The sequence below is a fragment of the Neofelis nebulosa genome, chromosome 4 (genome assembly GCF_028018385.1).
Source record: "Neofelis nebulosa isolate mNeoNeb1 chromosome 4, mNeoNeb1.pri, whole genome shotgun sequence".
NCBI lineage: Eukaryota > Metazoa > Chordata > Mammalia > Carnivora > Felidae > Neofelis > Neofelis nebulosa.
Window position 1 is genome coordinate 97,746,889 of NC_080785.1, and position 24,478 is coordinate 97,771,366.

Genomic DNA, 24,478 nt, shown 5'->3' on the forward strand with positions numbered 1-24,478 from the left:
TGGCAGTGCCACAAGGCACCCCAGAGTGCGGCACCCAGAAAGTAAGTCTGATCCACAGCCCAAGGAAGCTAGGCAAGGCCTGGGCATGGAGGTGAGGTGCCCAGGGAGGCGAAAATGGTGAGTATTTCAAAAAGGCTAATGAGGTTAGAGGTAAGACCACCTAGGAAGGCAGAGCCTGTACAACACAACTTCAAAGCTGCTATAAAGTCTGGTAGTTTCTCAAATATGTTAAACACACAATTACCATATGACCTAGCAACCCCACTCCTAGAAACAGAGCCAAAAGCAGTGCAAGTAAGTGTTGAAACAAAAAAACTCACCCATGAGTGTCCATAACAACACAACAGCTAGCAGACAGAAACAATCCAAAAGGCCCACCAACAGATAAAAGGATACACAGAATGTGGCATAGTCATACAATGGAACATCCTTCAGCCAAACAAAGGAATGAAGCACTGACATCTGTCTGCTACATTGCAGATGAATCCTGCACATGCTGTGCTACGTGCAAAGAGCCAGACACAAAAGGCCATATATTATATGATTCCACTTCTATGAAATATTTTGAACAGGCAAACAGTCCACAGACACAGAAAGCAGATGAGTGGTTTTCAGGGGCTGTGGAAGAGGAAGGAAGAAAAGTGACTGCTTAATGGGTAGGTTCCTTTTGCAGTGATGAAAATGTCCAGGAATCCATGGTGGCGATGGCTGCACAAGATTCTGAATGTGCCAAGTGGCAATTAATTGCATGCTTTAAAATGGTCAACATGAGTATGTCCCGTCTCACTACTGGAAGTCTGAGCTATAGCAATTAGGCAAGAAAAAGGAATGAAAGGCACCCAGACTGGAAAGAAGTAAAATTGTCTCTATTTGCGGATTACATGATTTTAAGTATAGAAAACCCTAAGGGACACTCAGTTGGTTGAGTGTCCACCTCTTGATGTTGGTTTAGGTCATGATTTCGTGGTTGTGGGATCAAGCCCCATGTCAGGCTCCACACTGAGCGTGGAGCTTGCTTAGGATTCACTCTCTCTCTCTCTCTCTCTCTCTCTCTCTCTCCAAATAAATAAATATTAAAACAAGAAAACTCTAAAGACATGAGACCAAAATAAGGTTAGTAAACAAATTCAGTAAAGTTACAGGATACAAAATCAGCATACACAAATCAACTGTATTTCTATACACTAACAATCAGCTATCTGAAAGCGAAATCAAGAAAGCAATCCCACTTACAACAGCATCAAAAATAATGAAATATCTAGGAATACATTTAACCAAGGAGGTTAAAGACATGGATACTGAAAATCATAAGATGTCGATGAAATAAATTAAAGAAGATACAAATAAATGGAGAGAGAGTCCATGTTCTTGGGTTGGAAGCATTAGTTTTTGCTAAAACATCCATAGCACCCAAAGTGATCTACAGATTCAATGTAATCCCTATCAAATTTCCTGAGGCATTTTCCACAGAAATAGAAAATATTAACTCATAATGGACAAAAGACCTGAAACCATAAAACCCCTCAAAGTAAACATACAGAGAAGTTTCCTTGACATTGGTCTTGGCAATGATTTCTTTTGGATTTGACACCAAAAGCATAGGCAACAAAGCAAAAGTAAACAAATGGGACTACATCAAACTAAAACACTCCTGCACAGTAAAGGAAATAATTAACAAAATGAAAAGGCAGTCTACACAATGGGAGAGAATGTTTGCAAACCACACATGTGGTAAGGGGTTACTATCCAAAATATATAAGGAACTTATATCACTCAACTGAAAAAAAACAAATAGTGCAATTTAAAAACAGGCAAAGGATCAAAAATAGACATTTTCCCAAAGGAGACATACAAATGGTCAACCGGTACATGAAAGGGTGCCCAGCGTCACTAATAATTGGGGAATGCACGTGAAAACCACAATGTGATACCATCTCACACCTGTTAGGATGTCTTATAAAAAAGAAAGAGATAACACACGTTGGCAAGAATATGGAGAAAAGGGAACCCTGTGTACTGCTGGTGGGACTGTAAATTGGTGCAGCCACTGTGGAAAACAGTATGGAGGTTCCTCAAACCATTGAAGCTAGAACTCTCATCTGACCCAGCAGTCCCACCTCTGTGTATATACCCGAAGGGAATAAAATCTCAAAGACATGTCTGCACTCCCATGTTCATTACAGTATTATTCACAATAGTCAAGACATGGCAACAGTCTAAATGTCTGTCCACAGATGAGTGGATAAAGAAAATGTGGCAGATATAACTGACCAACAAAGCAGGGGTCAGCACACTTGAAAGTCCATGTTTAACTTTTGACTCCCCAAAACTTAACTACTATTAGTCTACCATTGACCAGAATCCTCACTGATAATATAAACAGTCCATTAACACAAAATTAGTACATGTATTACATACCGATTCCTACAATAAAGTAAGCTAGAGAAATAAAATGTTAAGAAAATCATAAGGAAGGGGTGCCTGGATGGCTCAGTTGGTTAAGCATCTGGCTCTTGGTTTCGGCTGAGGTCCTGGTCTCATGGTTCGTGAGTTTGAGCACTAACAGTGCAGAGCCTACTTGGACTTCTCTCTCTCTCCATCTGTCTCTGCCCCTCCCCCACTCACGCACACCCTTTCTCTCTCTCTCAAATAAACAAACTCTAAAAATAAAGAAGATCATAAGGAAGAAAAAATGTATTTATGGTCCTTATTGAAAAAAGCACAAATATAAATGGACCTGCAAAGTTCAAACCGTGTTGCTTAAGGGCCAATTTTGTGTGTGTGTGTGTGTGTGTGTGTGTGTGTGTGTGTGTGTCTGTGTGTATAAATGCATATGTGTGTGTATAATGGAATATTATTCAGTCATAATAAAAGAAAGAAATCTTGTCATTTGTGACAACACGGATGGACCTTGAAGGTACCACACCAAGTGAAATAAGTGAGACAAAAAAAAAAGGGGCAAATACTGAATGGTATCACTTATATGTCAAATCCAAAAATAGGAAAAAGAAAAGTCAAACTCACAGAAAGAGAGACTAGAAGGTTGGCTGCCAGGGGCTGGGGCTGCAGAAATGAGGAGATGCTATTCAAAGAGTGTAAGCTTTCATTCATAAGATGAATAAGTCCTGAGGATCTATGTACAGCATGATGACCAGGGTTAACAATACCATATTGCATACTTGAAATCTGCCAAGAGAACAGATCTTAAGAGTTCTCACCACATACATAAGAAAAGATAACTGTGAGGTGATGGATGTGCTAATTAACTTGGTGTTAATCATTTTGCAACATATACATATATCAAATCATCACTTTGTACACTTAAAAAATACAGTTTCAGTCATCAATTACACTGACGTAAAGCTGGAGAAAATAAGCTGGTCAAATGGTCAATTTTATATTATGTGTATTTCACCACAGGTTTTTTTTTTTTTAAGTTGAAAAACACACATAAACTGGGCTGCAGCCAGGTGAATGAACCAGCTGCGCCCCTAACCAGGACCCTCCTTTCATCCTCTCTCCGGCCAGCCTGTATGGCTCATGCCTGAGGTTTCCTGCCTCTGAGCAGAAAGGATAAACCTAAGGAGCTCGAATGTCAGCGCGATATAAATTACGGTGGGGGAAAAAAAAGAAACAATGTGATGCATGGCTGAGGATCTAAAAGAGGAATGTCCACCATTGTTTGTGATTATGGATCACATCACAATCTAATAGCAATTTTTATTTAATCAATAATTTCCATGCTGAACAGACAGCCCTGTTACAGAGAATCGACAGGCAGGTACTGATAGCGACAAGCCTCGTTATTAATCTTTCCTCTGCTGGCTTATCAGCCAAACTACTGTAAAAGGCACCGCCAAGATGGATTTTAGAAGCCACCTTTCTCCTCTTGCCCCTTTTCTTCTTCTCTCTCCCATAACATATCACATAACGTAGACTCTACATTTATTTGAGTAACCTGGGGCTTGAGTGGCATAAAAAGGCAGTTCACATTAAGCAATTTCACAAATCAGTGGGACCTCGACCATCGCTCAGGGTTGGCCATTATAGGCTAATAAATCATACTTTCTCTTTGAGTTGTCAATCGCCAAAAAGCTTTGTACAAACGTTGGCATCTGTAATTCCGTAAAGGCTTTTCATCTTGAAATAAGATGCTCTAGACTGATAACAATAATCCCCTCTTGATCAAGAAAAAAAAAAAAAAATCTGCATTTTAGCAATTAAAGCTGCTGCCAGAAGCCAAAAGGCTCAGTACTGAGACTCTAGTGAAGTTTATCTCCGCAAAACACAAGGAGAATACAGTGAGGGTTGTGTTGTATTTGCAGTCGGAACTGCTTTATCTTGCCCTGGGAAATGTGCCCTCTCTCCCTAGGTGGGACAGGAGACGAAGGTGTGAGAACTTCCCATGCTTCCTGGAAAAGCCACTGGGAAGCCCTGCTCTTCCTGAACCAGGTACATAAAGAAGCGTCCTCCCCAGCGCAATCTGGTGACGCTGACAGGTGACAGGTGTTTTGTTCTCCTGACGAGGAAGACATTTTCAGAACTTCAGATTATTCATTCCTAACTAGAAAAAAAGGCACACCCCAAATTAAAACAGTGACAAAGAGAAATGTTAATAATCACAAAAAACCATCAGTAAGTGGGACCTAAAAACTTGAGTAACACTTAGAGCCGCCATGTTCTGTAAGTCATCAGAGATCATTCTCCAACAGACCCAACCATTTTGCTTTAAAGAGAGACAGCAGGGTCGTGCTACCCTCAGGTAATGAACCGGGGGCCATGCACACAAAACACAGGGGTCCTATGGGCAAAACTACCTTCCGGGTGCTCAGCTGGCAACCCGGAAGCTTCTGACTGCTCTCTGAAGGTCATTTACAACATCCACATGAGCTGCAAAAATGGTCACTGTCTGACATCTCCAAATTCCCAAATTAAAAAAAAAAAAAAAGTTTAAAATAACTTCCACTGCAGAGTCTCACTTCTAGCCCTGCCCCATTTAATACATTGCTGGTACAGCTTCTGGAGCTCTGCTGCGTTCGGCCCTGACCTTTCTGTGGCTCATACCAGTTCACTCCTTCTTCTCATCAGAAACCTCTGAATTCTCCTTACTCCACCTGGACCAGAAGTCACACTCCCAGTTCAGCAAGCAGGTCCCAGGAAACTCACTGTGCTTTAATCTCACTTCCGGTTGCCCTCTGCCTCCGGGAGCACTGTGGTTCTGTATCACCACCACACTACTCACCACTCTTCAAAACCAAAAGCACAGGATGTAATTGTATCTCTAACCCCACAAAGTGTCACAAACCCCAGCCTTTTATCATATTAGCATATTAGCCACTATCACAGATAAAATTCTCCTGTACTTTCCACTTCCATTAACCTCTTCCTGTGGTCACTTCCACACAGAAGCCCCAACACCTCCCCATAATGGTCTTTCCCTATTTGAATCCACCTGTCTTTTCAAGACCATGTCCAAATCCACAAGACCTTTCTCTTGAGACTTAACCTTACCTGTTTTCCTGCTGCTCTGCCTGTACCTCTGTAGTCCTCCCAATAGTCTTCCCCGTATGTTCCCCTTACTCAAAGGGGCAGACATGAAAGATATATGTGCCCGCTCTTGTTCCCTCTCACTGGCCCTGACCATGACCCCAACTCTGGAAGTCTGACATGCAGGAGGCTATTTCCTTCTAACACTATGCCTGCAATTTGTGTAGTGGCCACCAGGTGGTGATGATGCATCGTTAACAGGTAAAATCACCAGCCTACACAGGTGAGAGTGAATCAATGACATATTCATAGCTTTTTAATTTTTTTATGAAAAGCCTTTACATATTCTTTTTTAAAATTTTGATGAAAAATCTCCTTAATCTCTCCATTCTTCAATTAATTAAGTTGATTAGTACTTATTCTTCCTCATATTTGAATAATGCTTTAGAGTTTTCAAAGGCTTGCGTTATATGATCTCATTCTGTCCCTACTAGAAAAATAAAAATAAAAAACCCTGTGAGGAAAGTGGGATGGTATTAACATCTCCACTTTACAAATGAGAAACCGAGGGCTGAAATTATAGAATGACTTACTCAGATTCAGAAACAGTTCTTAGCAGATGTAGGAATCAGAGATAAATGCCCTCCTTCCCACTCACTGATTAATGCTAGTTTTACTGGTAATTGGATGGGGTGGGTTTGGGGTGGCTTACATTTAAGGTCTTGGCCTATCCTTTAAGGATATGCCACTTATAGCTACCTTGCCAACATTAATTGTTCTAGAAATGAAAAAAAATTCATCTATGGCAGTATTTAGCTGATCCCAGAAAAGACTAAATGTCCCTGAATTTTCAAAAAAGTCCTTGCATTAGAAAATTGCTTTCTGTTTCTGGAGCTCTGTTTTCTGTCAAAGCAGGAGCCTGATCACCATGCTTGCCATGATCTCAGAAGCTGAAGTCTGAGTGACTTCTCTTGGTCTGCAAAAAAAACAGTGATGGAATTTCTTTACCAAGACAAAGGACTTGGCTGGTAAGAGTCCTTGCTGAATACTGAGTGCCTGACCTTAAAAATGTTGCTTTAAAATTAAGATCTGTAAATCTGTACATATACACACATGTACACAAACGCACATACACACCCAAATACATACCCACAAGTGTACACACATACCACGCATGTACACACGTAAGCACACACACGCACACACACAGGCACACCACATATATGTATATTTAATAGCATTTTGTTTGAGACTAACAAGTTCATCTTTTCTTTTTTTTTTTTTTTTTTAATGTTTATTTATTTCTGAGACAGAGACAGAGCATGAATGGGGGAGGGTCAGAGAGAGATCTGAAACAGGCTCCAGGCTCTGAGCTGTCAGCACAGAGCCCGATGCGGGGCTTGAACTCACGGACCTGCGAGATCATGACCTGAGGCAAAGTCGGCCGCTTAACCGACGGAGCCATCCAGGCGCCCTGCTCATCTTTTCTTTATAATCTGAACATTCTAGAGCACACTCAAGGAGAAAATTTATCTTAAATCACAAATATCCTTTTTGTTTTGTTTTGTTTTCCACACCACAAGAAGAAAGATTTGGGACAGAACAGGCGGCAGTTTTGCCCCCCCCCCCCCCCAGGGATATTTGGCAATGTCTGGAAAGACTTTGGGTTGTTACAATGGGGGAGGTTCCCTCCAGGAATCTAGTGGGCAGAGGTATGCAATGCTGCTAACGGTCCCATGACAAGGTCAAGGATGGCCCTCACATCAAAGAATTCTCTGCGTTATTGTACCGAGGGTGAGAAGCCTTGGTTTTGGGTGACCACCAAAGAGAACTTTGAGAAGGACATCAGGACAAGAGAACATACAATAGCACGAGGCTCTGAATCTCAACACTGCAGAGGCAAGAATAAGGAGGGATGTACAGTATAAGGAACAGACCTGGAGACCTTTCTCCAGTCCTCCTCTCTCAGGAGTGGATGAACCAGGGACCCCTCGGCATCTCTATGCAATTATTAATTTCAGGGTGACATACCAACCCCAACACAGCCTGAATACCAACCTGAACCATATTTTTTATGGGCAACATACATGAAACTTAGCAGCCGGTAAATGTCTTTACACTTTTCACTTCTATGATTATTTTTTAAGATTTTACTTTTAAGTAATCTCTACACTCAATGTGGGGCTCGAACTTACAACCCGAGATCAAGAGTCACACGCTCCGTTGACTGAGTCAGCCAGGCGCCCCTACGCTTATCACTTTTAGAAAGAGAATCACTAATATTTCATGGAGTATAATTTTTAGCTAATTCCCTCAACAGTTTTAAGAGGTAAATACTATTATTATCCTTATTTCACAAGGAGGAAATGTGACGTGTCTTGGGTAGAGAGCAGGCTTTGAACCTGGGTCTGTCAGCTTTGAAATGTACATCGCACAGGAGTACAGTGGCAAGCCCAAGTATTCTTTCGGATCAGGTGCCATGTATTCTTACAAAGTCATCATCACCATCACCATCATGCCTCACAAGTCAACCCCCACGCTCTGCTTTGACCTGAACGATTTCCACCTGTTTCCCAGAGGTCTTTTCTGATATTCCTTATGTACCTCTCTCCCCCCTGTAAGTCCCCAGAATTGCAACTACACAATTCTGGCTTCATTACCTCCTGCCTCATATGCAATCACTATGCTTTTATGATTCTTTGTCTCCCCCTTGCAACAGCTTCACCCAACATTCTTCTGGTGAGCGGTTGAGCAAATGCCCGATCTGCTAATGTCAGCCTCTCTCTCTTCTGATAAACAACAGGACACACTGTACTGGGCAAGATCTGCTACAGGCAAGTATATTTCAACAAGGTACACAGCCCAGCCCAAAGTGACCGTCAATCCTTCTTGTATGAAGTGGGTCTACTCAGAATATTCCAGGGAATCTTACCTAAAGTATCATTCAGGACCAGCTCAGAGGAAAATCCTCTTCAAATGGCAAGAAGAGTTGCTTGGATTAAGAATTCCCATGAAGTATTTCAGCAGGGTACTATGAAACATTTCTGGGGTACACCATGGCAGAACAAATTTAAGAAAGACATCTTACTTAAAACACTGGTTTCTTTAATTTTTTTTTCTCAGAGAGGGAGGACCAGGGTGGCGGGGGGGGGGGGGGGGCGGGGGGAGAGGGAGAGGGACAGAGAGAGAATCCCAAGCAGGCTCCACGCTCAGCATGGAGCCCGACACAGGACTCGATCCCGTGACCCTGGGATGATGACCTGAGCCAAAATCAAGAGTCAGATGCCCAACGGAGCCACCCAGGTGCCCCTTCAAAATATTGATTTCTTATTCTTTGTTCAAGAGGTAAGAACCCTTACTCAGTAAAAGAGAAATTTTAATTCCACAATTACTCAAGTAATTCATATACCACCTCCGAGAAGTGTTAAATGCAATTATTCTGGAGGGCACTTAATCTACAGGGTTGAAAAGATCCTGGGAAAAAGATGGCAAGGGACTGTGTTCTCCAAAACCCCACCTGGGGGCAGCCATCCGTAACAGACTGTACATCCCACCCCCCCCCCACCTCCCTGACTGCAAGGGGGGTGCTCGCCAGGGCACCCAGGTGGCTGCCAGGCAGTAAGTGGGCACCTGAGAGGAAGCCTGTTTGCCGTCCCTATCCTAAGGACTATCTAATGCAAATCTTTCACTTGCTTTTACTAAACTGAGGTCCAAGGAGGTTAAATGGCTGGGCCAAGTCCCATCTGTCAGAACTACACTGGGAAGAATGGTTCCTGGCCTCAGTCAAGTGCACGTTCAGCAACGAGGAATATAAAATAAGCCTTGGAGCAGACTCCCAGAAGCCACAGACCCAACAGCACGGCTCCCCTCCCCTCCCCTCCCCCACTCAACCCTGAAAAAACAAATACATAAAACAAAGAGAGGGGAGGCACTCTTTTCCACCTCTGTCTGTTTCTCATTAGGCCTACTGCATGTGATCTCTGCTTGGCCTTGGATGCTGGGGACTGCATTTATTTCCATGGCTGTTTCACGGTGTGATAAGTGAGAAAATAACGTTCTGAAGGGTCATGTGGTTCCAGGGAGGTCATCCCCAGGGTCAGGGCAGAGATGGGGCTGCCACTCAGAATGTCGCTGGCCCTGGGAGGCCTTCCCTGGTGGACCACACAGCCCTTCGTGCCCCCCACTCAGGCTAATCTCCTGAGTGTCTCTATGGGAACGATTTTTGCAGGTGCAGCCCAGTCAGTAACTTTAAAAAGAACGTGACCCTTGAGGCGCAATTGTCAGAGGATAGCTTTGAAGTTTGTGGTTCTTAGTCTGCATTTTACATGCAATATTTCCAAATAATTAGAGTAACTAAATTAACTAGCAACTCCATGTAGGGAAAATGAGATCAAAATCTCCACTCATTCATTTTACGTTTTATGTGCACACAAGACTAATTTCTGCCTCGTATCTGAGACCGCGATCACATCTTACACTTTTCTCTTAGGTAAAGATACACAATGCAACTTTAGCAAAGGGATCAAAATTAGATGGAAAATATTTAAAATGCAAATTTAGGATCATGGTATTAATATGAAAATAATGTCTTCAACACATCCTCAGTTCCCCGCATTTCTACGGATGCACCAATTCTTCACAGATTAGATGTGCCTTCTTTACATCTAAATCTCTAGGATATTAAAAAGAAAGCCCTTCATTTTCATGCTGCCTATGTACAGAATTTGTTTTCAAATGGCAGCAAAGGTGATTATAACTGTATTCTTCTGATAAAGGGAACTACAGCATGCTTTAGAGATCAAAATTTGCAGCATAGGAAAGCATTTAAAATCCAAGTAGGTGGTTAATCACTCTACAAAAAGGTGAATTTCTGACACCATGCTTAAAAGATACAAATGGAGCACAGGGACTTAAATGCCACCCAGTTGAGGCTGGGACTAATATAGACACAACTCACGTTCTCTGCCCTTGGGCCCCACTGGCAGGAGAAAACACCCTCCTCGTGGAATTGCCTGAGGCCCTCTCTGCGGGCTCATTCTGCTAGGGATGGGTGGGGAATAAACAAAGGCTAGTATCCAAACTCTATAAAGAGCTCACCAAACTCCACACCCGAAAAACAAATAATCCAGTGAAGAAATGGGCAGAAGACGTGAATAGACACTTTTCTAAAGAAGACATCCAGATGGCCAACAGGCACATGAAAAGATGCTCAACATAACTCCTCATCAGGGAAATACAAATCAAAACCACACTCAGATATCACCTCACGCCAGTCAGAGTGGCTAAAATGAACGAATCAGGAGACTACAGATGCTGGCGAGGATGTGGAGAAACGGGAACCCTCTTGCACTGTTGGTGGGAATGCAAACTGGTGCAGCCGCTCTGGAAAACAGTGTGGAGGTTCCTCAAAAATTAAAAATAGATCTACCCTATGACCCAGCAGTAGCACTGCTAGGAATTTACCCAAGGGATACAGGAGTGCTGATGCATAGGGGCACCTATACCCCAATGTTTATAGCAGCACTTTCAACTATAGCCAAATTATGGAAAGAGCCTAAATGTCAATCAACTGATGAATGGATAAAGAAATTGTGGTTTATATACACAATGGAATACTACTTGGCAATGAGAAAGAATGAAATCTGGCCTTTTGTAGCAACGTGGATGGAACTGGAGAGTGTGATGCTAAGTGAAATAACTCATACAGAGAAAGACAGACACCATATGTTTTCACTCTCATGTGGATCCTGAGAAACTTAACAGAAGACCATGGGGGAGGGGAAGGAAAAAAAAAAAGTTAGAGAGGGAGGGAGCCAAACCATAAGAGACTCTTGAAAACTGAGAACAATCTGAGGGTTGATGGGGGGTGGGAGTGAGGGGAGGGTGGGTGATAGGTATTGAGGAGGGCACCTGTTGGGATGAGCACTGGGTGTGGTCTGGAAACCAATTTGACAACAAATTTCATATTTAAAAAAAATAAATAAAGCAAACTACTCTGTGAATGTGAAAAAAAAACTGTTAAAAAATAACGTGCCTATTTACAGACCTTAGGAAAGAACACTGTATGTGTTATTTCTAAGCCAGAAAAGGGGTTACTTCACTGAAACAGAATGTAAGGAAGGACAGTGCTAGAGCAAACAGGTGGCCATTGGGGACGGTGATTAAACTACTTTTATTCGGCTCCCAGGCTCCCAGCAGTGATGTTTGCAAGCACACTCGGCCACTGAGCGGTGGCGACCCAAAGGAGGCGTGCATCCTCCGCAAACACTGAGGGGACGTCCAATGTCATTTAGAAACAAAGTGTGCGGGTTTCGGAGAACCTGGGACTGACTGACGGGTGCTCACGCTGTATGCGTTTCAGACGCCTCAACCCTCCTAGAGCAGAAGATGGGTTCTACCTTCTAGGACAGAATTAATGCAAGAGGGAAGTGGGTCTCAGGAAGGTTTGGAAGCCTCGCTCATCCATGAGAGAAGCCAGGCAAAAAGACAGAATGGAATTTTTTACATTCCAACAAAAATTACAACTTCACCTTGGCTCGGGTCATGATCTCATGGTTCATGGGTTTGAGCCCCACATTGGGCTCTGCACCCGCTTCGGGTTCTCTGTCTCCCTCTCCCTGCCCCTCCCCTTAGTCTCTCTTTCTCTCTCAAAAATAAACAAACTTAAAAAAAAAAAACACAACAAAACCAGAAACACTTCAAGAACCAATATTCTACAACTGTCAGAGATACATTTAAAATTAAGATTCAGGGACACCTGGGTGGCTCAGTTGGTTAAGTCTGACTCTTGATTTCGGCCCAGGTTACGATCTCATAGTTCCATGAGTTCGAGCCCCGCGCTGGGCTCTGCACTGACAGTGTGGAGCCTGCTTAGGATTCTGTCTCCCTCTCTCTCTGCCCCTCCCCCACTTGTTCTCTTCCTACCCCACCCCCGTTCTCTCAAAATAAATAAAAATAAGCTTTAAAAAAGTAAAAAAAAAAAAAATAATAAAGATTCATGTCTTTTGTAACATACAATACACAACAGCAAAAAGAGAGTCTAATTAATTTGGAGTTGAAGGGAAAATGTGGACTTTTTGACTTATTTTGAGTCATTAGAATACGTGCTTTCAGATGTCGAGGGAAGAGAAAGCACTTGCATCTTGACAAATCAATAATAAATTCCATCTTAATCAAAGGCGCTTTGAATTAATTTTTGTACCGTACCTCCTTCCTACACTCTCGTTCGTTCTATTTTAACTGACACCAAGGAAGGGACAAAGTATAACAAAAACGTGGTTCACAAAAGTACACATCTATCTTCTTAGCTTCTGGGCACAGAAATAAATTTATGACAAATTTAATACTAGCTTGAGAGTAACTAAGCCCAATTATAATTATCTGGCTGGGAAGAGAAATTAATTAAACGTCCTGGTGATAAAGACCCCACAGCAAACCTAGAAGAAACACACCCATGGAGGAGGACAGGCGCTTGAAATAAAGGAGAGGAGAAGGGAAAGGCAATATTTAGCCCATCTGCTGGGACAGTAATGGGACGAGGTCATCTTTTCAAGAGAACACGGAGTGCATTACCCTGGAAATGAGACTACCTGGCGGGCAAAGCCAGCCGGGTCCCTAATTCTCCTCTTCAACTTTGTGATTTGCTAATGGGAAACACATGTCTCCCTTTTGCACCAAGTTCAAATGACTCTGGAATTCCAACCGTGCAGCTCAGCGACTGAACCAGAACAAGGGGAGAACTTGTCAGGATTTAAGAGCTTTCAGCAAAGCCCTTCAATCGCAGCCAGCACCCTATTCCACGGAAGGATATCAATTATAGATAGTGACTTGCTTTAGCAGGCAGTCGGGACTGTCAGACACTAGATAGACAGCCATGAAGAATCATGAATCTTTCTATTAACTGTAAGAGGGGGAAAAAGAATGGGTCATGGCTATAAATAAGGCAGAGCATCAGAATGGTTTAACACCTTGCCTCTTGGTTGTACGTAGCATGAAAATGCAACTAATTCCCAAAATGTCCTCTCTCCGAGGAAAGCTGGGGGAATGGAAACAGTTAATACTGCCCTCCGTCTTCAAGAAAGTGGGTTTCGCAACTGGCATTTTTTCCACCTGCCACCAAAATAATGAGGTGGACGTGAAGTAGCTTTTCCTTCAATCAACAAAAAAATAAAGTGTCCATGCTACAGCAGGCCATTGCTGGTGCTAATGAGACAGCCGTGAGTGGGAAGGTGCTCGTGCATCCTGCAAAGTGAAATCAACTTAAACGCACGAATTTGGACTTTCCACATTTCAGATAACAAGTAAAAAAGTGGAAAATACGTGATATAAACTGGTATTTTTATGTATGTCACCGCAAGTCATAATTTTAATCCACTTAATTTGCATAATTTATCTCAGACTAAAATAACATCAAAAGTAATATATTGGATTTTCCCCTAATCCTGACATGAGTAACTCCTACCTGATTTGGAATAAAAAATTTCCACTGTACATGGATTTGTTTATAATTTTTACGATACAACAGACAACACAGTGGTAACACAGTGGTCATTCAAGGCGACAGTTTAAGCAGACATTCCTTCAAACTACTCAGATCTCTCTATGAAAACATCATTACTACCCAAAACCTTTGGCCCCTGAGATTAAGTACAAACACCTACAAGAGTCACGGTCTTGTAAAAGCTTTCACATGAAACAGACAGCGAAAAGGTGGAGTTATTACCAAAATTCCCCCAAAATGCGACCTCCAACCTGGTGCCTCATGAGGAGCACAATTCTTTTAAATGTAGACTCAGAGGAAGCTCCCATTCCATCCCCGCATTTGATAACAGCTGAACCATAATTACAGCCCCCCTTGGAAACTACAATGACCTATCCGCAGAGAAGGCACCAAGAGATGGGGACGTTGTCAAAAGCAAGCAGCCCAGACAGCATCTCGTTCCTGATGGTGGTTTGCATGCAAACAATTTCCCCCTCGTGGATGCCTGTCCACTCGTTGTATCACAAAGGGTATTCCTGACATCCTTCCTCTTCGGGAAAATTTGCCTACCCGAAAAGAAAAATTCCAAACTTTTTTTTCCCCCTTTAGTATTACAATGTCTGTGGTTCCCATTAAAAGTCAGCAAGCAAAAAGGGCCATTAAGTAAGGCTTGGCTTAGAAATAACACTTGCATCAAATTAAAGAGAGAGAGTCGAATTAGGTTCATGGAAAAATCTGGAAATACACCTTAATTAAAAACATTTGACTTTCTAGGTTCTTGCTGCGCTGAGAAATCTCTAATTCTTCCTGCACAATTACAAGGGGGCATGATTACAAAAGAAACTTTGCGGGGGGGGGAACCCTGCTGATGTCATCATGTTAACTTCCCAAAACATCCTGTACATAACGGATCTCAAAACCTGGCAAACCTAAGACTATAATGTGATGGCGGCGTGCAGAATATATTACAGAGGATGAGCCAAGTTGCGGAAGACACACTGGGGGAGCTCACGAGGCCCGTGAAAAACGTGGGCTGTGTCAGGGGATGTATAATTTTAGTGCTTAAATGGACAAGGGCTCTCAAGAAGTATGGATCATCTACAATTAAAAGTTACTATAAAAGAAAAGAGACTGGGGGTAGTGTGTGTGATGTGTGCGCGTGTGCTGGGTGGACAAAGAGTCCCCACGAAAGCTGTTCTGTCAGATCTTCTGTCACATTAAAAGCTGATGAGAAGGCCACACTCTGATGAAGCTGATGAAAAGACCATCCTTAATGCCTCGATGGGACCCCTGTGCTTCTGCACAGGAGTGTGTGTGAGCCTACAGCTTTTTATCCTCTATCATCGGAAGGCCCTTCCGTCTCAGTTGCTCCTGGTCCCATCTGCTAGGGAGGTTCCTCTGTTGTGGAAGAAAAGTCCCAAATAAGATGAAGCACTGGTAAAGGAAATATGCCCACTCAGGTATGTGGGAGTGGGGAGGGCACTGCATTATCGGAAACAATACTCGGGCGGGGGGCGGGGGTGGGGGGGCGGGCAGCAAAGACTCCTGAACCTGGAAGAATAAGACAGAGCGTGGATCTCAATGTGACCATGTTGCTGGTCTCAAAAGCACACGCCACAGGACACATTTTAAAATACACATCACTCTTTCCATGAGACTCTCCGCCCTGCAAGGCTTGGCCGGAAGTCAAGAAATGGTGCTAATGGCTTCTCCAAGCATCTACCTATCTCACACAGAGTACTAATTGCCTCATAAAATAGTGGGAGGCTCCTCAGATGGTGAGAGTTTGGAAGAAGAAGGCAGAACGGAAAAAAGGAATCCCCCACCTCTAAAATTTTTTCTGCTGTTGCCGGGTCTTAGAGAGGAGAATCAAACTTGGTTAAAAGGTTAATAATAATTCATGTCCAGCTTACTATTACTCAATAACCATCAAAGACGCTAACTCAAAATAGTGTTTTCTGGCTTACAGGATCAGAGTCATTACACTCTCTATTGAAGACTTTATTGAATTTTACACTAAGCTTTAGCTGACTGAACAGGTCAAGCACCGTGGCTCAGAGTTTTCTTTATTCTCAGAAAAGTCATAAAGCCCTCTCCAGTTTGCAATGCTGCTAGCTAAGAAACTTGACTCGGCGCAGGGTCAGGGACGCTGAACCCACCGACAAGGTCGCAGAGCTGTAAAGCCCAGTCCCCGCGGCCCCCCACTTACGTGCACCAGCTGCTCCTGGGTGTCGAACTCCCGCGTGCAACCTTCCCAGTGGCAGTTTGTTTCATAGATGACTTCAGGCTCCTGTTTGCTTTCGTCTTTGTCCCCTTCCTCCTTCACTAGGGTTGTCCCTTCCGGCTGTTCCTGGGGGGCAGGGAGGAGAGAGGGAAAGGATTCAGACACAATGGAAAGAAGGCAAGAGAAAGGGAAAAAAAAAAAAAGACCAAAAAAAAAAAAAAAAAACCAAACCCAACCACGTGATTTCGGTTGGTCTGCCTCCTGACGCAATTTTTCAGTGAAAATAAAATACAGCCCGGGTCTATTAGCTGGATTTTGTGACTCGAAGAAGTCAAACATATGGAGTCATCTGTGTGCATGTTTTCTGATTTGTGGAATGTATCTTCAGAGATTGTTAATTTGGGATTAAAAACAACAGTCCAGGGGCGCCTGGGTGGGTCAGTTGGTTAAGTGTCCAACTTTGGCTCAGGTCATGATCTCATGGCTCATGGGTTTGAGCCCCGGCGTCGGCCTCTGTGCGGACAGCTCAGAGCCTGGAGCCTGCTTTGGATTCTGTGTGTGTGTGTGTGTGTGTGTGTGTGTGTGTGTGTGTGTGTCTGTCCCTTCCCTGCTCATGCTCTCTTTCTCAAAAATAAACATTTAAAAAAAAAAAAAACAGCAGTCTAAGCTATGATGATGATAAGAAGTAGAGGCCAAACCTTGCCCCTGAATACAAGAGGAAAAAGAAATTAAAATGTAATCCCCTAAGAGAAGCAATTAAACTAGTTCATGTTGTCTTTACTCAAAAGACTGGTCTCTTTTGGTCAGATTCTTTCCAGTGTATGAATTTGTTTATTCTCCTACTTTGGAATCAGGGACGTGGTTTGCTAGTAATTCTGATTCTGCTTTCCCTGCCATTGGAGGCTGTGACCAGCACTTTGTGGGTTTTATAGGGATCGGGTCTTCCTGGTTCAACTTCTGATCTCCAAAGATGTGGCTCGCTGCCCAAGAACCACAGCATCTAAAGGTTGGCGGCATGGTCTTTTCTCCTCTTCAAGGCAGCTTCGCGGCAGTGAAAATACAAACAATTTCCAGAATGCTGGGAGAGTATTAGGTGCATAGACTCGGGATCTAATCTGGGACAGGGTGACAAAAACCGTAAACAGGCACTTCGGTGTAACCGCCAAGGTTGTTGGCCAGCAGAATTCCAGAGGAAAGGTGGATCTCAGAACCTACCACACCCATTTATTCCATCCTCAAAATGCTCATGCAAAAGGAAATTTGGGTGGAGGTGGTCTGAGCTTGGGGCTGAAGCAGCCTTGGATGTAGAATCCAGATTCTGTGGACGTCCAGACTCCTGTCCAGCCCCTATTTCCAGGAATTAAAATTCACTGACCTCCTTCTTGTGTTGGGCACAGGGACCCTAGGAGATGGTATTATTATGCCTCTAGGCACAATAAACATATTTTACAACTGAAGCTCAGAGGATCTAAATACCTAAAAGCAGAGACCAGATTGGAATTTCTAAACTTGTCCTTTCAGGACTTTGGAGAAAGGACCAGAATCTTATCGGCCTTCAGGTAGGTTAGCTGTGCCTTGATCCATGCCCTCCTGTTCTCCAAGCTCTCTTGGCAAGTGGAGAAGGCGAAATAAGAACAAAGAAGAACATGATGGGTGTAGGGAATATCACTAACTCTGCCCAGCTCAGGCTTAGGGCCAGGAGTTCATTATTTCAGGCCTCAGACCAGGGCTAAGGACCAAAGCTATCGGCGGTCAGTAACAAATTAATCCAACCACTGACACCACACACTTCAGGTGATAGCCCGCACAGCTTCTTGCATTTTCTTTGTGTTTGCTTCTGAGCGAGAAAAACAAACGGAGTCACTCCACAACTGGCCTTTTGTCAAATGCATGGGTACGGCCAAGGTCAAGGCCAAGGCCACAGTGAATGAGGAAATGCTGTGAGAGACGCCAGCCCAAGGGGAGCAACGAGCTGGCCGGGGGAGCTGCGGTGCCTCACCTGCTGACCCCGTGGCCCTGGGCTGGGCAAGTCTTCGTCGGGTTTGATCTTGGACCGTTTGTTGTGCATCAGGTCACCGGTGCTACTCACCGCGGACTCACTCGTAGGCTTGTTCTGCCGGTCGCATTTGCAGGGACAGAGACAAAAATTAGGTTTTCATCAATGAGCGGGACCATCGCTAAAACATGCAACTCTAGACAAGCAGACTTATTTGGCATTAGAACAATAACACTGATAATGCTCCCATCCCACGATCGCAGAGCTCAGAAAGTGTGTTTGAAGCGAGAAAATACATCCACGAGGCAGCTCCTTGTCTACACTCAGGACTAAAAACTCCCTGTGGCTTTTAAAAGCTAAGAGAATAGAGCAGGGGGGCCTGGGCTTTAATGAGCTCCCACAGCGTGTTGAGAAGAACAAAGTGGTGAGTTGGGTAGGGAACCAAAAGAAACCATCTGCAAAGTTCTCTAATTCAAGGATGCAGATTCTTCTCGGGGCAGTATTAGTGAGGCGATAAGAGGACACAGAACAGAGGGCACAGCATGGTTCTATGCTGCCCGTGAAGTATCCCATGATTCTAGGCACCAGGGGACAGTAACCGAATGAGAGCAAACCCTTCATGCAATGTAGTCTACTGGGCAGGGTTAGAGACAGCACCAGGTCAGAGAGAAGCCTCATCAGGCAGCCCGCTTTTCCACCAAAGATGAGATGACTCTGGTAGAAGAAGCTACTGTTTGGTGAGGAACACATACAGGGCGCATTCGTCAAACCTGAAGCCTGCGGCCCTGGGTTAGGAAGACAGGTTACAATAAGGAAGCCATGACCACGCTCGGAGCTCACGAGGTGACGTGGCTCTCCTCTAGGATTACAAGACGGATCAGCTCATCGAGCTGTCTCTCTTACCTGTGAGGACTCGGAAGGGCCAGAGCTGACCTGGACGGGGTTCAGAACCGTAGGGATCCCAGGAATAGGCCTCTGCGTTGGAAAAGTTGGGGCAGGGTGGATGAGTGGAGGGCTGTGTCCAAAGGCCGAGCCTAAGCTCTGTTGTCGGCTTAAGATTTGCTGATGCATATGGAGAGACACAGGTGCAGAAGGGTAGGTGAAGCTCAGGGCAGGGCTGCGCGGGGGAAATAAAGAGAAGACCATCATTTACGCAGGACGCTGAGGTTACCGCAACCACGCTATGGGCGCATCTTTATGCCTACTGTTACATCCCAAATTACATGAGGTCTGTCTGTTTAAATTAGAAGCTAAAAACAGTTATTGATGAACACCTTGGAAGCTTCCAAGAGAAACACGGGACTGAGGCAGGACACGCACGTGCGTGCACCCATACAGGACACGCGCGTGCGTGCGCGTGCGCGCGCACACACACACACACACACACACACCTGAAAGAAGCTTCAGCAAAACGGAAACAAAAGGCGTCTGCTCAATAACGGCTATTTATTGCAATAACAAACTTCATATAAAAATGAGAATGGGTGACGACATGCTTTATAGTACTTTTATTGGCTCTCAGTGCTGTATGTTCCTGCGCATGGGGCAATTCCTTTAATCTCGGCTCACGCTGCGTGCTTTCATATGTCTCCAGATCTTATTACAAGAGGAAGGAAAATCAATTGGTTAAATGTGTTTTGAACACCATGCTTGTCATATCACTCATTTGTTTGTAAAGATGGAAAGCTTGGTTCATCCAGAATGCCACCTAAAGAATTTCCATCAGTGCCGTCTGGTTACAGAAGCTGATGGATTAACCTCTCCTGGCTGAAATTGGTGATCAATGGGCTTCGGTGGAGGAATATTCCAATGGGAGAGCACAGCCCCCTCTCCCAGCTAAATGGCATTAAATGTCTATGAAAGCCCATTATACATGCTAATGCCTGTCACCGCTTCATTATGCCACAGCGTCGCCCAAGCTACTACAGTAAATTCCAAGGAAGCCACACTATTACCTAAAGATTTCTCGACAAGTAGACAGTGCCAAACCATTCTTTGTGCCAGCACGGTTTAGGAATCAAGTCCTCTTAAAAGAAGGAAGTGTTCTTGAGGAATTTTCCAATGGTTTTTAAAAAAATGCATGAAAAACTCTAATTGCATTCATGAACATTTCTTTCTTAAAAATAATCGGTGAAAAAAAACATATATATGAATTTCCCCCATCCTGCTGCATAATACCCAGAAAGAATCAGGGTTTCTTGTAATGTCAAAGGTAGAATTCATGCAAATTTCCAATCTGGTGGGTTAATTACTATTGCTGTTAAGCGCATTAACTGAGAATATAATAATTACAATAACAAAATGCAAACCATTTCAACAACTTTAAGTAATAATTCCGAAGATATACTCTGTTCATTAATGTGACTCCACATTTTGCCTATTTGACTACAATCCATGAAAGGCGGCTTCAATGGGATTACATTACTATTATTCCTACAGAGAACCTTGCATTACAATAGCTTGCCCATTTAAGACTGAATATCATTAAGAATACCCTATGAGAATTTCGCCAGGCTTGGAGGAACTCTCCTTTCATTCTGTATTGTAGTTCTTTAATAAAGGAAAGCAGAAACATGGTGAAAACAGTCATTGTTCACAGTAAGTTAGGGAGAAATCAGTAATAATATTCCGTTTCTGCGGTGCTACAGTTTCTGCGTGTTTCCGAAAGCAACCATGAATGATTATGGCAAGACTCAGCTAAGGTAGCCGTGTGGATGATTGATAGGGCATTAATCAAAAGATGCATATCTGCCTCAGAATTTGTCCACAAGCTTTCTTCTAATAGCTGATTTCATGTTCACTGAGCTCTATGCCCGTTTGTCCAATTTATTTTTCAGTGTACAAGCCATTCATCAAAAAACACAATGATTTAACACCCCCACCCTTCTCCTTTTGGTGAATGGGTATTACGGAGTATAACTACCTTATTCTGCTCATTAAAAAAGCAAAAACCAAGAGCCCACTACACACGTATTTACAGTGAGACACAGACTTTGCAGGAGCCTCCAGACATCTTGCCAGAGTTTCCTGAGCCCACACGATCAGGCAGGCGTGGGAGGGAGCACGGACGGTCAGTTACACTTCTAATTCTCAGAGGCACGACATCTGGGGGCTCAAAAAAGTCAGGACCTGATTAGGAATCGAGGCCATTAGAGAAACCATTTCATAGGACAGGAAACACCCTCAGTTGTATATATGAGCAATGTACAGATGTTCATAGCCACGCAGGATGTGTCTATTTTTCCTTTTAAGAAGACGTGGGAGAGCAGGAAAGCAAGGCCTAGCCTCTTGCTGCAGGGCGGGCCCTGTCCTCAAGGTACAATCAGTTTGACCTCAGTGGACAGAAGGAAGGGCGGGGACAGCTTTTGACACATTTGGGGAACCAACGTTCCATCCCCTTGTGGGCCTGCTTTTTTGCAGGTGACAGGAATAAACCTCCAAAATCCATGTCAACTCTTAGGGATACCACGAGAACAGGCACAACGGATGAGCGTGTTCAACCTCACTGCTTATTCCTAAGGAGCCAGCCACGGGAGCGCTCTCTCCTCCACACACAAAGGGCAGGCGGTGGCGGGCACCCGCGGTGGCCTTGTCCCAGCCTGCAGAGCCGGGGCCGCCGCTGGCTCCTCGAGGCGCTGCGGGGCGCTGGCTGCTCCTCCAGATCGCAGAGCCTCTGCAGAACTCGATGACAGACGTGGTTCTTGGCTCTGTCACAGCATCAGCCAGGATCTGGAGCCAAGGCTCTGCTCACTCTCCAGGAAGTGTAGCGGGGGAGACAGAGTTGGTGAGGAAGGAGCATAAGAGGGGTGATGTTTGGGCACTGCATAGGGATGTCGGCAACAACGGAAAGGATGCACGGGGAGAACCGCTGAGGAATTCCCACGGGAGGGGGGTCAGGGATCAGCAGGAGAGTGCCCCCACACCGGCACTGCAGTGTCCTTCCTGAGCTCAGTATGGCTGGGTCTCAGCTTTTACATGCCACCTGCTCAGACAGCAAGGCCTTCTGAGACTCACGGTCTGTCTCAATGAGCCCCTCGGCATGACTGGTCCAATCACTCTCTCCTGTTGGACATCTCTGTTCCCCAGTCACACCGGCGTACTCCGAAGTCACACCCTCCCTCCCTTTAGACTGAAGGGTCCCGAAGAGCTGGCCCTTTGGTGCCTGGAACACTGCCCAGCACACAGCGGGCACTCAACGGTGAGTCAGCGAGTCACCAAATCTCTTCCTCAGTTTCCAATTGCCGCCGCAGCAAATTACCGCCAACTCAGTGGCTTAGTATCACTTAAGTCACACACACTATCTTGGTGGCTCACGAAACCAGCGTGTGTTCTTCTGGAGTCCACAGGCACTTTAGAAGCTGCCCGCATCCTCTGCTCACGGCCCCATATCACTCCGACCCTCTTCTCCAACTCAAACTCTGACACACCCCTGCCTTCCTCTTGGAAGGATGCTTTTCATTACATCGGGGCCACTTGAATAATCCAAACTCATCTCCTCGTCCCAACATCCTTAACCCCAGCTCCAAAATTCCTTCTACCGTATAAGGTAACGTGCTCATGCGTTCCTGGGATTAAGACGTGGAATCTTTGGGGGCCGATCACAGTCAGAGCAGTCCATTCAAAGGAAAGCGTGTTTTCCTCTGAAAGCTACAATTTGACAACGTGTCTGTAAAACACAGTAGAAACGAAATTAGTGTCTAGGTTCCGATTGTTCTATAGGATGTCAGTGGCTGAGGATAGTCTTTGCTGAACATGGAGGTCAGAATTAAAAAAAAGAACAAAAAATAAATCCTACCTTTAGAAACCCTAAAAAAAAAAAATAGCTTGCTAAATAGTTCATGTATTCATTTCATAATTTCCTAGAGATATAAAGTATTGCTATTGTTGGGAATTTTTATAAATCTCTTCTGTGTCCTCTAAAGGAAGACACAGTCTATTTAAAACTTGGTCTACCTGAACTTTATTACTTCAAAGTCTTTTACATTTCTGTGCACCCTATTCTTTCCTGTGGATCACTTGAAGAAAGATTAATTTTACAATCGGACTTCTGGATCCTCATCACTCAATATTTAGCTATATTAAATATAATTAAAGAAAACTATTTTTAGAGCTTTCACTTCTTTTCCCAATGACTACATGGAAGGTGGGGTAACTTAAAACACACAAACATTCATAACAATGTGACCTCTAATTATCTATATTTAGTCAATGAGACTAGGAGAGAAGCATCAGATGGCCCCCATCTTCCCAAGCAATGTGCTAACAAGGTCACAGGCCTGCCGAGACAACGATCCCAAAATAAGTCTTATGGAGGAGAAGAAAAAGAAGTGCTAAAGTCACAGAGGTCTGAGGAATATGGGTTCCACAAGCCCGGGATCCTGTGGTGCTGTGACTACGGGATGTGTATTCCAAGCGTCCCAGCCCAGATACAGCAGAGGATCTTCTAGAAACTAGTGATCCTGGCAAAACACTTTGAGCAACACTCTCCTAGGACAACGGTTATAAAGTCAGAATAAATTAATTTCAATACTAATTTGACCTTCCCTTTTCTCAAGAGCAGAAAAAGAGTAAAAGAGGGATTTTAGGTCATTGACTATAATATACGTGGTATTCTCTTCCAACAAATATAATTTCTATCCATTAGGACAGATACACAGTTATTAAATTTTTTGTTTTATACAATACCTTAAAGGGGCATTCCTCTATGTTTGGTGACTCGGGGATAGAACTCTGAGCACATGTAAATAAAATTACGCACGCACGGTCACTTGGGCGCATGGGTGGCTCAGTTGGTTAAGCGTCCGACCCTTGATTTCAGTTAAGGTCATGATTTCGGTTTGTGAGATCATGAGATCTAGCCCTGAGTCGGGCTCTGCGCTGACAGCAGGGAGCCTGCTTGGGATTCTCTCTCCCCTTCTCTCTCTCTGCCTGTCCCCCATATGCATGAGCACTCGCTTGCTCTCTCTCTCTCTCTCCCTCCCTCTCTCTCTCTCTCAAAACAAATAAATAAGCATTTTAAAAAAACAATACAAAAAACAAAAACTACTCACGGTCAGTTCCCCCATTATGTTCAGCTCTGACCTAAGCTAACAATGATCAACAAACTGTCAACTGAGTGGGAAAAAGCTCTTCTATTTTCCAAAGGTTTAAAATGAAAACTCCCGAAGTCTGAATCTTTGAGAGAGTTTTGATGTATTTATTCTCTACCAAAAATAGAGGTAAAGTTTTGTCAATCTTCTTTTGCGAAGCGTGGTTAAATTTTGCAAACTGGGCCTCATTTCTTAATTTGCAG

The 24,478-nt window shown here is 43.9% G+C and overlaps 1 protein-coding gene across 6 annotated transcripts in view; it reads right to left on the bottom strand.

Annotated features, from left to right (window-relative positions):
• The window catches only part of GLI3 (GLI family zinc finger 3), a 281,330-nt gene that overhangs the window by 54,939 nt on the left and 201,913 nt on the right, over positions 1-24,478 (bottom strand). For all 6 annotated transcript variants that reach the window (XM_058725475.1, XM_058725474.1, XM_058725476.1 and 3 more), the window contains 3 exons: positions 19,090-19,303; positions 18,190-18,303; positions 16,176-16,316 (listed from right to left, as the gene is read on the bottom strand). In XM_058725475.1, coding sequence (XP_058581458.1) covers positions 16,176-16,316; positions 18,190-18,303; positions 19,090-19,303 — 469 coding nt within the window. The remainder of the gene's footprint in view (positions 1-16,175; positions 16,317-18,189; positions 18,304-19,089; positions 19,304-24,478) is intronic.